General features: G+C 37.8%; 1 protein-coding gene across 1 annotated transcript in view; it reads right to left on the minus strand.

The window, feature by feature from the left end:
• Positions 1-13,357, minus strand: part of dapk1 (death-associated protein kinase 1) — an 85,186-nt gene that overhangs the window by 2,950 nt on the left and 68,879 nt on the right. The window contains exons 20-26 of the mRNA XM_079815063.1: positions 9,484-9,561; positions 7,139-7,355; positions 6,130-6,315; positions 5,627-5,824; positions 3,589-3,727; positions 3,254-3,374; positions 1,549-1,737 (exon numbers count right to left, since the gene is read on the minus strand). Of these exons, the coding sequence (XP_079671189.1) occupies positions 1,549-1,737; positions 3,254-3,374; positions 3,589-3,727; positions 5,627-5,824; positions 6,130-6,315; positions 7,139-7,355; positions 9,484-9,561 (1,128 nt within the window). The remainder of the gene's footprint in view (positions 1-1,548; positions 1,738-3,253; positions 3,375-3,588; positions 3,728-5,626; positions 5,825-6,129; positions 6,316-7,138; positions 7,356-9,483; positions 9,562-13,357) is intronic.

Here is a 13,357-nt window from a genome sequence, read left to right on the forward strand (position 1 = left end):
AAAAAGGAAATAGATATTATTGAGTGCAGGCAAATGGGTGATTCTGTTTGCCTTTTAAAGGTCTGTTCATATCAAGATGAATATTCAGTGCAATGTTATTTGAAAAAAATTTGTATTTAAATAAACGGCTGTTAATGTGTCGGTTTAATGTGACATATTCTGTTTATTTTTATGTAGAGATGCGCTAAATTGTTTTCCACTGCACCAGGAAGAACACCAATAAGATTGACACTTTTTGTCACATGCTCAGAGCTGCTGCAGTTACATAAAACTTTAACTTGGTGGCACTCACGAACAGACTATTTTGCTAAGTGCCAGTGAATAGCAGAGGAAGAATTTGGAACCAGCTCTCAATACTCTTGTATTTGCGATTGTTTGATAAACACCATAGCGAATACAAAAATCTGAATGGCTATTTGAAAACATGTAAATACTGTTACACTTCCTTTTTTCTCCCTGACAAGCGGGTGTCAAAACAAAGTTGCATGCCGTTTTGTGACTGCTTTTCTAAAAGCACCACCTACTGTTAGTCAGTAAATCTGCGTTTTCATTCAACCCATGTGGTGTTTTTTATGCATTAGTCTGAACAGTCATATCACGTGCGAAAATCGGACCAAATATTTGTGGTGAATATTGGCTTCCATAACAGTTCAGCAGATCCAAAAAAAAAAATTTAAAAAAGGAGAGAAAGGTCACTTTCTCAATTTAAAATTATATATTTTTTCAAATAAATGTGATAAATCATCAGTTGATGTATTCTTGGGTTTGTTCATCACACAGAGCTATTGTAAGCATTCGGAAGACTAGGAATAAGGAAAACTTTTATGAAACTTAAAGAGTGATTTTTGAAATTTTGGAGCTTGATAGCCTAAGATTGCAATGCAATCACACAGGCTGATATGAATTGTCATCTTTGGGTGAATTATTCTTTGAAGAGAAATGACATAACAGATTTTAAGGGGGATGAGGATAAATAGAGTGGAGCTGAAGCCCCATAAACCGAGTATCTTATGTAAGTAAATGTTAATAAAGCTGAATCACAGCTTGGCATTTTAGCCCATCAACATCAAAACATTCCCTAAAATGTGTTTAAGTGTTGCTGCTGAAAACGCAAATGACTAATATTGATGATAATGACTCATTCACCTGCCCTCTCTATCGGTGAAGCTGTTGTTGTAATGGTTGTGGGTGGTCAATAGACTGAAAAGCCCCTATTCAGTTGCTGACGCCCACCAATTCATTTGGATCCACATAAAAACATGTTTGTAGATGTTCTGCATTGTAGACTTTGAGTGGTTTGAAGTAATGGATGTGGCATTAATAGCGGGGGCGTGTACCATAATATAGCAGAATGCATGAAAATAATAATTTTAATTAATGATACAGTGCAACCACCTCAAACACACTTTATACCCACAGCAATATACCCATAATTCAAACATGCATACACATTTAATCATCTGCTCATCACCACACATACTCTCACACTTTCACTGGGACACCCACCCACCCACACACACACACACACACGCACACACACACACACACCTCTCCCATGCTGTGAAGTTGTGAAGCCAGTTCCCGCAGATCCTCTTCGTTGGCTAGAGGGTTGATTTGTTCTTGCACATCCACAACAAACTGTTGCCATGACATCAGCTGGTTTGGCCCATTCAGTTTCCGCCAGGAAGGCAGAGTGGACAACAGCTTCTCTGCCAGCTGAGTCATCGGCCTGCAGGTCTGTCAAAACAAGACAGATAGAAAAGCAATTTTTACATTTCTGAAGGAAACATGAGAGCGACCTGACAACCCCTTTGGCAAGTACAGTCTCGAGTGGTTCTTAACATGTTCCTATGCAGTTGCTAGGGTGTTTTGAGTGGTTGCTAGGTAGTTACTTTCAACCCAAGTCAAAAGAGCAGACCCCAAAGTCTTTAATATTCTCCTCTCGAAATATTGTCCAAATATGCGTTTTTTCCCCATTAACCGAAAGAGCAATAATATAAACCACCACTTATAAATGAATGCCAGACTTCCTCAACATATAATAAATACATAAATACTATAGTAAATACTTCTTGAAAAAGTATTTTTCTTTATATTAAACTGTAATGTACACAAAAATCCATTCCAGACACAATATAGTGGCAGATTAGAAAGAAAACGTAACAGGTACGTGTAGGAGTGCGAGAAAGAGAGAGATGTAGGAGGGAGGATCTGAGTGTCAGTGTTTGATATTGTGTATTTCTGAGAGAAAACTGTGTGTGTGCTGGTTATTTGGTAAAGAGAAAGCAACATACTATCAGAAAACATTATATATAATCAGAGTTCACACTTTTCTTTTCAGACATTTGTGATGGCTGGATAAACAAGTCCGCCTGTAGTCAATAATTGTCAGACATATTCGGACATATGAATGATGCAATACTACTCTATAGGTACTCAAGATTAACATAAGATTAGCAGAAACTGTGTGTGTTATGCCCCCTTCAATTTAGTATACATGGACCCGTGAATATGCAAATGAGCCCCGCCTCTACTCATTCACACCAGCTCAGAGATCTACTCGCTCAACTTTACTCAAGTTACTGTAGTAAATGCTGCACAATGGTATCGCTCTTTACAACGTCGGACACAGAACGGTAATTAACAAAACATAATTTAAGATGACTACGTTATCAAACAGCTAATAATGTGTTGCTAATGTTACACAAACCATGTTCCCGTTCGTCATCCGAAGGCCAAAGTATACTTCACTTTTTACGCGTACGTGAGGGTCAGCACACAGTATTGTTGATTTTTCATATCAACAATACTTTTTCATATACAAATATACTGGGATAACCTGGCTTCTCTTGAGACTCCCCTACTTTGCAGCAGAGGTAATGATGATTTGCTAAAGCCTATCTGCATGTTGACCTGATTGGTTACAAGGTAGTTTGTGATTTCAAACCGTGTGTGTTTTCTTTTGTGTCTTTTTTTCCACTGCACTTTTAAGGAGAAAATCCTCAGCAATGGTGTTGACTTATGAACTTGCACATGGTTTGTCTTAAAGCATATATTAAAAACACCACATGGACATATAAACAACATTAAAAACTTGATTTTCACCACAGGGGGTCTTTAAAATCATTTTATAGAAATCAAAAGCACCCAAAAGAGCAATGTCTTTAGGAAAGTTCCATGACTTTATTAATGCGAATCATCAATGATAAAACAGGGGTTTCAGGTCGTTTAATATGTTAATATATGATCTTACAGAGATGATGGCGTTGCGGAGCTCTAACAGAAGGTTTCTCAGGAGCTTCATGTCTTTGGAGTTGGACGCTCCTGCATCCATGACAAAGAGCTTCTCAGCAATCTGTAGATCATTCCCAAACCTGACAAAAAAATAATCAGTATAACACTCAATTTAATAGAAACAAAGCACATTCAAGGCTGAGTAGCTCTGCTCAATTGATCATTTTGGCTTATAATGATGTTTAATCTACCAAATCGCTTTAATGAGTATGATTTAATCCGTGCTACATAGAGTAAAATATCGCCTTGTAGGTCTCATAGATCCAAATTGACAGTATATACTGATTTAATCACCTGTTTTTGACTTCCCTAAGTAGAGATCTCTCCTTGTCATAGTTGAACTCTCCCCCAAACGATCGGGGAAGATTCACAATGTCAGCGTGTGTGGCCACCAGCACCACGCGTAGTGGATTCCTGATCTTCCCTCCAAAGGCTGCGGACACAACAGAGCACCAGTCTTATTCTCTGTTCTCAACATCTTTAATCTCAATGCATTATTTCATCTCGTAATTCTAAAAAAACTAGATTCCTAGACTGATGCACTGACTCTAATGAAGTCTCTTTTTGGCATTATCCATAACTCTATGAATGTGCCTGCTACAGTACTTACACAAATTCATCAACCATCACTACAGTGCAAGCAAAGGCAAGCCAGGCTGAAATTACCAGAGAGAGTTTGAGAGAGACAAGAATGAGAAAACTATAAACAGAATCAATGAAGCACACAGAATGGACAACAGTGAAACAGTGATGCATGGACAACAAAACAGAATTGGTTCAAAAACAGCAAAAACAACAGAGGCACAACGGAACAGAATGCAGGGGGTCTTGAGATGCTTTCAAAAGTGTAACTGCTTTTAAAAGTGCATCTTAACCCTCTGGTGCACTTCGGTCATTTCTGACCGGAAATTTGTCTGTTTTGAAATTTTAAAAATCACTGCTTCATCGAAACACACACACACACACACATGAAAAACTCAACCTATGAACCACATTTTGAATTTTTTTTAAATCACAGCTTCATTAGAATGATGTGAAACTTGGTGACTTTTCTAGCATTAGGTATGTAAACACACCAAAAAATTGAGGGCATGATTCGAGCATGCTAAATTGTCGTAAAAAAAAACTCCCACTTGTCAAAAATGACCACCATAGGAAATGAATGGGAAATCTATATTTCTAACAAACAAACAAAAATATCTAAAACTTTATAATAAAATAAATAAATTAAAATATATATTCAAATCCATAAAAAAAAAAAAAAAAAAATCATTAAATGTGTTCAAAAGAGAACTAGGGAATTCTCAAGCCTCTCCATAGAGACCTCTAGTGATTACACAAATGGTTGCATGATTTCTTTACTAATTCCAAAAGAGGGCGCTAATCTGCCTTCAAAAAATTTATTTTGAAGGCCTAGTCTCTATTTTAACCTGAAATATTGCAATAATAACAATAAAAAAAAAAAAAAGACAAAAACATAATTGTATAATTTTAATATACAATAGACCATAATTATTGCATAAATATTAAAAAATACCATCAAATCATCTCAAAATACAAAATTAAATAGAAAAAAATATTATTGAAGAAAAATAAATTGCATTGGTTTTACTGGGGTGGAGGAAGTTACATTTTTAGATGTCCGGTTACTTATGACCGGGAAGACAACCAATGCAACCCCTAAACGAAGAGCACCAGAGGGTTAAAATATGATGCACAAGGTGTGAAAAACAGCAAGACATGACACAACGGTTAAAACATCCATCTAGCAGTTTTTGTAGCTTACTAATAAATCACCAATGTTAGTAAATGTTGATTTGACTCACTATGGAAATGAGAATTTCAATAGTTGGGTAAAAGAGGGACAGAGACTGATAAATTGATAAAACTGAGCCTAAACAAAAATGCAATAAATACAGATATGGTCTTTTAGAACTTCTTCCTAAAACCTCTTAAATCACAGACTTCACAGCTTTCCTGCAATTATTGTAATGGAAATCCTTCGACAAAGGAAGAGGGAAAAAAATCCATACATAGACCTTATTCACAGCAGCACCATCTTTGATTTTAAGCGGGAATGAAAGCGAGGCTGTGAAGGATAGACATGCATCTCTTCAGTGGGTTGTACTGTTATTTAATGTGTTTTTGGATTGTTCTGCTGATCAAAACACTGCAAAAAATATCTTTCAGAGGAATTCCAGTAGACAAAAAGCTTTATAGAGCGGATACTATTGAAAATATGGTGAGTCTATCCCTCACAGCCTCGCTTTCATAGCTGTCATAGAGCTGCTCTGAATAAGGTCTATTACACACTGCAGTCTCACAGACATACCGATGTTGTCCTCTGGCAGCATGAGAGCCTTTAGGCAGTTGAGCCAGAATGTGACCTGGTTGAGCTGAGTCTCATAAGGCTCCTCCAGGCTGAATAAGACCAGATGAATCGCTGTGGCGTCATTTGCCGCGAAGTAGTCATATGAGCAGTAGTAGACGGGATTACCAGAGAACTCCCATATACTGAAGTCTCCAACACCTGAAAATGTACCCATACACACAATAAAAAAAAAACAACAACATAAGAATCATGTGACAATGAAGACCAGAGTAATTGCTGCTGAAAATTCAATCACAGGAATAAATTACATTGTAAAAAATATATATATAATAGAAAAAAGTAACTTTAAATTGTAAAAAAAATATTTCACAATGTTATTTTTTACTGTATTTTTGATCAAATAAATGCAGCCTTAGTGAGAATAAGAGACTTCTTTCAAAAACATTAAAGAATAATACATTTATTATATTAATACATCATTGAGACACATTAAAAACTTTCACCATTGACATTGGCGTTCTGGATGTCGATGGCTTTTGTGGCGGTGTCGTCAGCCGTGGAGAGAGCGTTATGAACAGGACTGAAGACCTCCAACACTCCTTTAGTCAAGCTGGGCTCAAACATCATACTGCGGCTACGTACACTTACATTCTCACAGCCTGGGTACAGGTTAGAGATACTGACAGACACTACAGGCACACAACAAACACATAGGTAAGCAAAAAAAAAAAAAATTTTATGACTCATAATTTATAACAACAAATACAATACAGATATATTTGTAACTGAAGGATAAATTATGTCTATTATTTAAGGGTTTATAAAAAAAACAATTTCAATAATTTCATGACCTGTGGAAACCCACCACATGGGGGAGCTCTTTGCTAAAGGCCTGATTCTAGCTTTCCCAGGGTTGACAGGAATAGAAATATTTAGGAAAGGTGTCTAAGGAAGCTTGATTTTTTTCTCTACAGAAAAATTCTCTGCATAGTAAGGGAAATGTTGCTTAGTTGGTTAAAGATATGGGCTGGTAATGGAAAAAGATAAGCCCCACAATGGATGATCCAATATCACCACATATACTACATAATTTAAGAAGTTCTGATTCCTGACAAAACCACAGAAGTGCAAAGAGCCATTTTAGCTTGGCGAAATAACATGAGTCAGATGACTCAAAACTCTTTTTTTACACTCTACAAACGTGTTAGTTGCGCTGCGCTGCATATGTCTCGCACAATCAACGCCTTCCACTGAACTTTGGTTCTTTCTAAAAACTTCTCTCACAGAAACCTTCCACAGTTTGGCTGCGGCAGTATTTGTGAGCAAAAAAAGCTTCATAGGTAATGCATTACATTGATGTGATTCCGCCTTGCAACGATAGCGCTTTATGAGGTGTGTGTTAATCTGGGCATGAGTGAGGAAAGCGAACAAGGTTGCCAGTTTCATACTTCGAGTTGCCAAGCTTAATTTTCAGCTTTTCTATAGATACACAAGGAAGAAACATCACCCTACCTGCAGGTTTGGAGGTGACCGGTGAGGCTGGGTGTCGTACAGGGTTGGTCAGTCTGGTCCTTCTCCTCCTGAAGAAACTACGCAAGATGCCACACTTTAAAGACTCTACCAGAGTGCTCTTCCCTGCTCCCGAGTGGCCGAACAGCTTGAGTTTGACGCGAGGTTGAGGGGTCTGTGTCGGCCGCAGCTGCTGGATGTAAACACTCTTATGGTTGTCCTGTAAGACCAGTCACAAAGGGCATGTAAATTAACACAATCCAATGGCATTACAACATGACATATGGAGCAATGACATAATGGTAATGTGACTTAGAATGTGCCGTGCATCCTAATGAGTGTAATTTATAGGCTCTTAATAGCTAGTATTCTGGGTCTGCTGACAGAGCATAATCCACATTTTGAAGCAAATAGCAAGACGCTGGATGCCATATATTAAATCATGTATGTGACGGTCAAATAAAATGGCTTTCAAAATCTAGATAAACCATACATCTGAGCAGTAGATCAAATCCGAGCGATTGCAGCATTATAATGACTAAGATTTCAAAGAAACAGATGTACACTGAAGGTCAAATTAGAAGTGACTGAAATATGTTAACATATGGAAAAACATTTATTTTTAGTAACCATGAAAATGTTTTCGCCACAGTAAAGGACTACGCAAGAGCTTCAAAATGCCATCTGGGATTTTTATTGGGATTAATTGGCAGATCTGGCGTTATGTTTCACATCGATGGGAGGGGCTGCAAGCTTCAGCTATGATCAGTCCCGCTGCTGGCTGTCTTGGTGCCCTAAGCGTAATTACATTATGGTGCGTGACTTTGTAGAGCTGCAGGGCTGTGGTGGTGGTGGTGTGGGGGGGGGGTCTTCTTTTGGTGCCCCCTCAGCACTTGGTGCCCTACGCGCGTGGTGGGAGCGGCGGCGCTGGCTATGATATTATTGTACCATTAAATTTACATGGTATTCCAAGGGTCTATGCCCAACAAATCATAGCAAGAACATGACACAATAGAGTGTATTTTTCCCATTCATTTTCCTCTCTTCGTTAAAGAGTTGTAAGCCATGAATCAAACCAACCAGCTATGAGGTGAATCACAAAATTACAAACTTTGATGAGAATCAAAATATTTGAAAATCAGACAAAAGGTACAAGACTGTCAACTTATACATCCATATACATATATTTACACATACAATATATTTTAAGTTTATTGCAAAATATGCATATGACTCTATTTCGTCATTTGCAGGGCTTAACTGGATTGGGTTGCCGCTAAAGAGTTCTTTTGGCACGATTTGCTAGACACAATTCTCTGATTGGTGGAGATTTTCTTGCACTGACATGGGTAATGTAGTTTTTCACCAGGAATTCTGTGTTAAACACGATTATTCAAAAATAAGTTGAAATAATGTAGACTGATGGCTACAGCGAAAGCATATGTAGCTCACATACACTCTAAAAAAAAAAAAGGTTCTATATGGCACCAAAAATAGTTCTTGGCTCGTAATCATAGGGGAACCTTTTTTAGTGCTATATAGCACCATTTTTGGTGCTTCAGTGGTTCTTCAGCGGTTCTTCAGAGGTTCTTCAGCGGTTCTTCAGAGGTTCTTCACCGGTTCTTTGACTAAGGAACCTCTTTCTCTGAAGAACCACTGAAGCACCAAAATTGGTGCTATATAGCACTAAAAAAGGTTCCCTTATGATTACGAGACTTTTTTTTTTAGAGTGTATGGTCTGTTTTTCACGTTTTTTTAAGTTTTCATTCAATTCCAATATGGAGAATATGAATGGTACTTTTACAACCTGACTGTTGCACTCTTTTTGGTACCTTTTTGTTGTTAGTCCTTTGTTAGTCATTATGGTTTAGAGCTGCCCGTTAAGTCCACTGGACATTTAAACATTAATTAGCTTCAAAATGCAGTTTAGCCATACATTATTATATACTGTATTATAAAAAACAACTACTACATGGCATATAATCATAGCCAATCTGAGAATATTTTGTGGTGTAATACACAACTATGGAGATGGCTTCTGGGCCAGTGAGATTTCAGTTGCTTTGCAATATTATAAATACATTTCGATATGATCTTTCAGACCAGCAGCAGATCAATGGGTTAACAATTATATGTTATGCAAGCCAAACATTTATTTTTGAAATAACTAAATCAGTTCTTCTGCATACAGGGGGATGAAAGGCATTATTGAGAGCAAAGCTGAAATCTTTTGCTGGTGTCATAATAAAATGCAGCAAGGATCTCCTAATCCTTAACAAAGTATTCATGTAATGCAAATGAATGTCTCTTGAGTCTTAGTGAGATGAATAATAAACAACGACTCACACCTTTTTCAGCTTGGCCAGCAGCACTGCTACATGCTCCTGCTGCTCTGCAGTCGCGAGATCCTCTGCTGTCTTCCCATCCTGCAAGAGACAATGACAGTGATGGATAAACTGCAGCGACAGAACATTACAGGCAATGCGGGGCCCTTCAGCGTCCAGTGACACAGATGAATGCGTAAAGCTACATAAATAAAAGTCCATCAGCCTTTCATCTGCTCAGTATTACCAGGCCACTGCACTGATAAAGCTCTGATAGATCGAGAGATATAGAGAACGAGTGAGCGAGTTTGCAGTGTAGACGTGTAAAAGAGAAAGTGAGAAGCTAACCAGGGAAAGTGGGAAAGAAAGAAAAGAGAGAATATCACAGCTCAACAGCGTGGCTCACAGTATGCTACAAAAGCTGCTCGAGACAAACAGCAGGTACAGTGATGATTATGGCTGAAATGAATGAAAGGTGTAATGCTGCCTTCAGCTCACATGCAATGAGTGCAGATAAAAGACACCACAAAATTGTAATCAGTCATAAAAATGGTGATCAGGCAAAAATATTAAGTCAGTAAAAGGGGGCGCCCTGGCACTCAGTCATTCTTTCTAGAAAACACATATTTGCAACAGTCATGGGATTACATGTGCTTTCCATTCCACCTGACTGCTGCACTCATTGAAGAAGAGTTATAGTGATGCGGTGGGTAATATTTTTCTGAACAGCTCCCAACTATTCACACACCCCCTCTCACTTCTGCTGCTATCTGTCTGTCCGCCCATGGAAACGGTCTCTTCAGCTGCTAGAAGCCATGTTAGCACCATACAGTTCAGGTAAAGTTCATTGCATCAGAGAAAAATGTGCATCAATATAAAATAATTTATTTGAGATTTTAACTTGAGATATACAATAAACGCTACTAGGGGTGTAACGATACCCTCATGTCAGGATTCGATAGATATCTCGATATTGAACTCACAATACGATATTATTGCGATACTCCAACAAAAAAAATGTACAGTTGATTAAAATGCTAATTTTGGTATTACATTGGTGGTGGAAATGAATAGGCTTGGACTTGGTGCTGGTAACCCAATGAACAGGAAAATGGTGACACAAGAATAAAAATATTCATGATTCTGAAGCTGAAAATACAGAATTTAGACGAATATGAATCCACAAATATACCCCCCAATGCATTATTACACATTATATTCAACATTATCTATAGTAGTTTAATGTAGTACTACACTCTAAAAAAAAAGGTTCTATATGGCACCAAAAATGGTTCTTTGCTCGTAATCATAGGGGAACCTTTTTTAGTGCTATATAGCACCAATTTTGGTGCTTCAGTGGTTCTCCAGCAGTTCTTCAGAGGTGCTATATAGCACCTTAGTCAAAGAACCGGTGAAGAACCTCTGAAGAACCGCTGAAGAACCACTGAAGAACCGGTGAAGAACCGCTGAAGAACCACTGAAGAACCGGTGAAGAACCTCTGAAGAACCGCTGAAGAACCACTGAAGAACCGCTGAAGAACCACTGAAGAACCACTGAAGCACCAAAATTAGTGCTATGTAGCACTAAAAAAGGTTCCCCTATGATTACGAGCCAAGAACCATTTTTGGTGCCATATAGAACCTTTTTTTTTTTTTAGAGTGTACCACACAAAAACTCACACAGTAATTTTTATTTTGGGTGAACTATACACAATACAGATGGTCACCATCCACGAAACATATTGTTGCTTTTTTGTATTGTGATATATTGTGACACAATATATTGTTACACCCCTACACGCTACGTTAACGTTCAAATGTTCGGGGTCGGTAAGATTATTTATTTTTTTTAACAGTAAAAACAGTAATATTGTGGAATATGATTACACTTTAAACAAAGTGTTTTCTTTCTTTCTTTTTTAAAATAATTTATTTCTGTGATGTAAAAGCTGAATTTTACACATCATTACTCCAGTCCACAGTCACATGAACCTTCAGAAATCATTCTAATATGCTGATTTGGTGATATGCTGATCATCAATGTTGAAAACAACTGCTTAATATTTTTGTGGAAACGGATACTTTTCAGGATTCTTTGATGAATAGAAACTTCACAAGAACAGCATTTATTTGAAATAGAAATCTTTTGTAAAATAACAAACGTCTTTACGGTTACCTTTGATCAATTTAATGTGTCCTTGTATAAAGTATAAAAAAAAATAAGTGTGTTTATTTTGTTATGTAGAGGAAAGCGTGCAGCACATATTTACATATTCATCAAACCGTCGCTCTCAGCAGTGTGGGCGACATCGTATGTTTGCTAACAGTATATCTCTGCTCATGTATTTCGAACGTCTTTTTACCTCTAAGCGAAGAACGAAAAAGAACTTCGCTGTGAGTATATCAGGGCCTTAAGAGATTATCGGTGTCTGTTTGGGTGGGTTTTCACTAGATCAATTTCCTTTATTGTCTGGTTATTGTTTGCACCTGATGTTCAATTGATTAATTAGATTGGACTGTGTATTCAAGTCCTGTGTTTCCATTGTTCTTTGTCAGTTTTCGTCGTGTGTACAGCGATTGTTCTGTTTCTGGTGTTTCGAGTACTTTGAGATCTGTTAAATAAATATAAACTGCTGCGAATAGATCCGTTCCCTCCCTTTATTGCAACCGTTTGTGACAGGTAGTGTATATATTATTCAAACCCCAGTATTAACCATCAAATTAACAATCCTAATAAATTGGAAGGACTGGAAGCTTTGTATTATAATTTGGCACTAATGGGCTAAACCCCACGTGGCATTTGTATCTTGAGACCCCCCTGGAAAATGGTTCTCATTTAAGTCAGTTAATGAGGCCCAACCAATCTACATTTCTAATCATTTTATGGACCAGCAATGGAATGATAAAATAAATAATGAAAGCATTAATTACACACCTAATGCACTTTCTTTGCTATTCATTTTTTCACAAGCATTAAAAAAAGCTTTTTGTCTTTGTGTGGAAGAGAAAGAGAGAGCGAGAGTGAGAGCGAGAGGGAGAGAGAGAACCCAACAAATCTGTGACTATTTTATTACAACCAAATTGACGCACTTAAGAACTTCCCAGGGGGTTTTGCACATGTGTGATTGTGAAATCAGCAGAGGGGTTGTGGAGAGGGAAAGGGAAGTATATTCCACAGAAAGGTCATATGCAAAAATGGCATAAAACATACAAACTTAAAGACAGCATAAGAAAAAACTGTGAGGCAACTCTGCAATGCTGTACACAAACCTCAAGGCAGTCTTGGTTATCTGAAGAAAAAGAAAAAAAAATCTGTTTACCCAAAACCCACAAGAGTCACAGCCCTTGACCAAAACCATTAATGATTTAACACCTCAGGATACATGTACACAATCTCACACACAGCAGCACAAACCCACACATAACACCTGGGGCCACAAGCACAAGCAAACCACACAACCAGAAACAGCTGTGTTCCTCCTCAAACCGACGGGGACAAATGAACCAGCCTCCCTCTGAAAGAGAGTCCCTACACACCCCCATGAAAACCAGAGCGAAGGAGGATGTGATGAACACAGAAGAGGTGTTAAAGCACCGATGAAAAGGATAGAAATGCTGCACTGTAATTACTCTTATCTAACGTGCCTTTCCTACCAATTTGACTATGAGATATGACTACAAATTTTGCCGTACAAAACAGCCTTATTCATTTTCTTATTCACAGACTCTTTTTGTGTCTGTCTGCTCATCCCCATGAGGGCGGGCTTGTATTCATTTATTGATTTGTGGTTGTCTCCCAAGACATTAAAAGATGCCTGGAAATCTCAAGGCTGAATGGAGCATCCTGACATGAGGGAACCAAATCTAGTGTTTGTTTGACACATTGAGACCACAGCTT

This window comes from Gobio gobio (genome assembly GCF_949357685.1).
Source record: "Gobio gobio genome assembly, chromosome: 4".
Lineage (NCBI taxonomy): Eukaryota > Metazoa > Chordata > Actinopteri > Cypriniformes > Gobionidae > Gobio > Gobio gobio.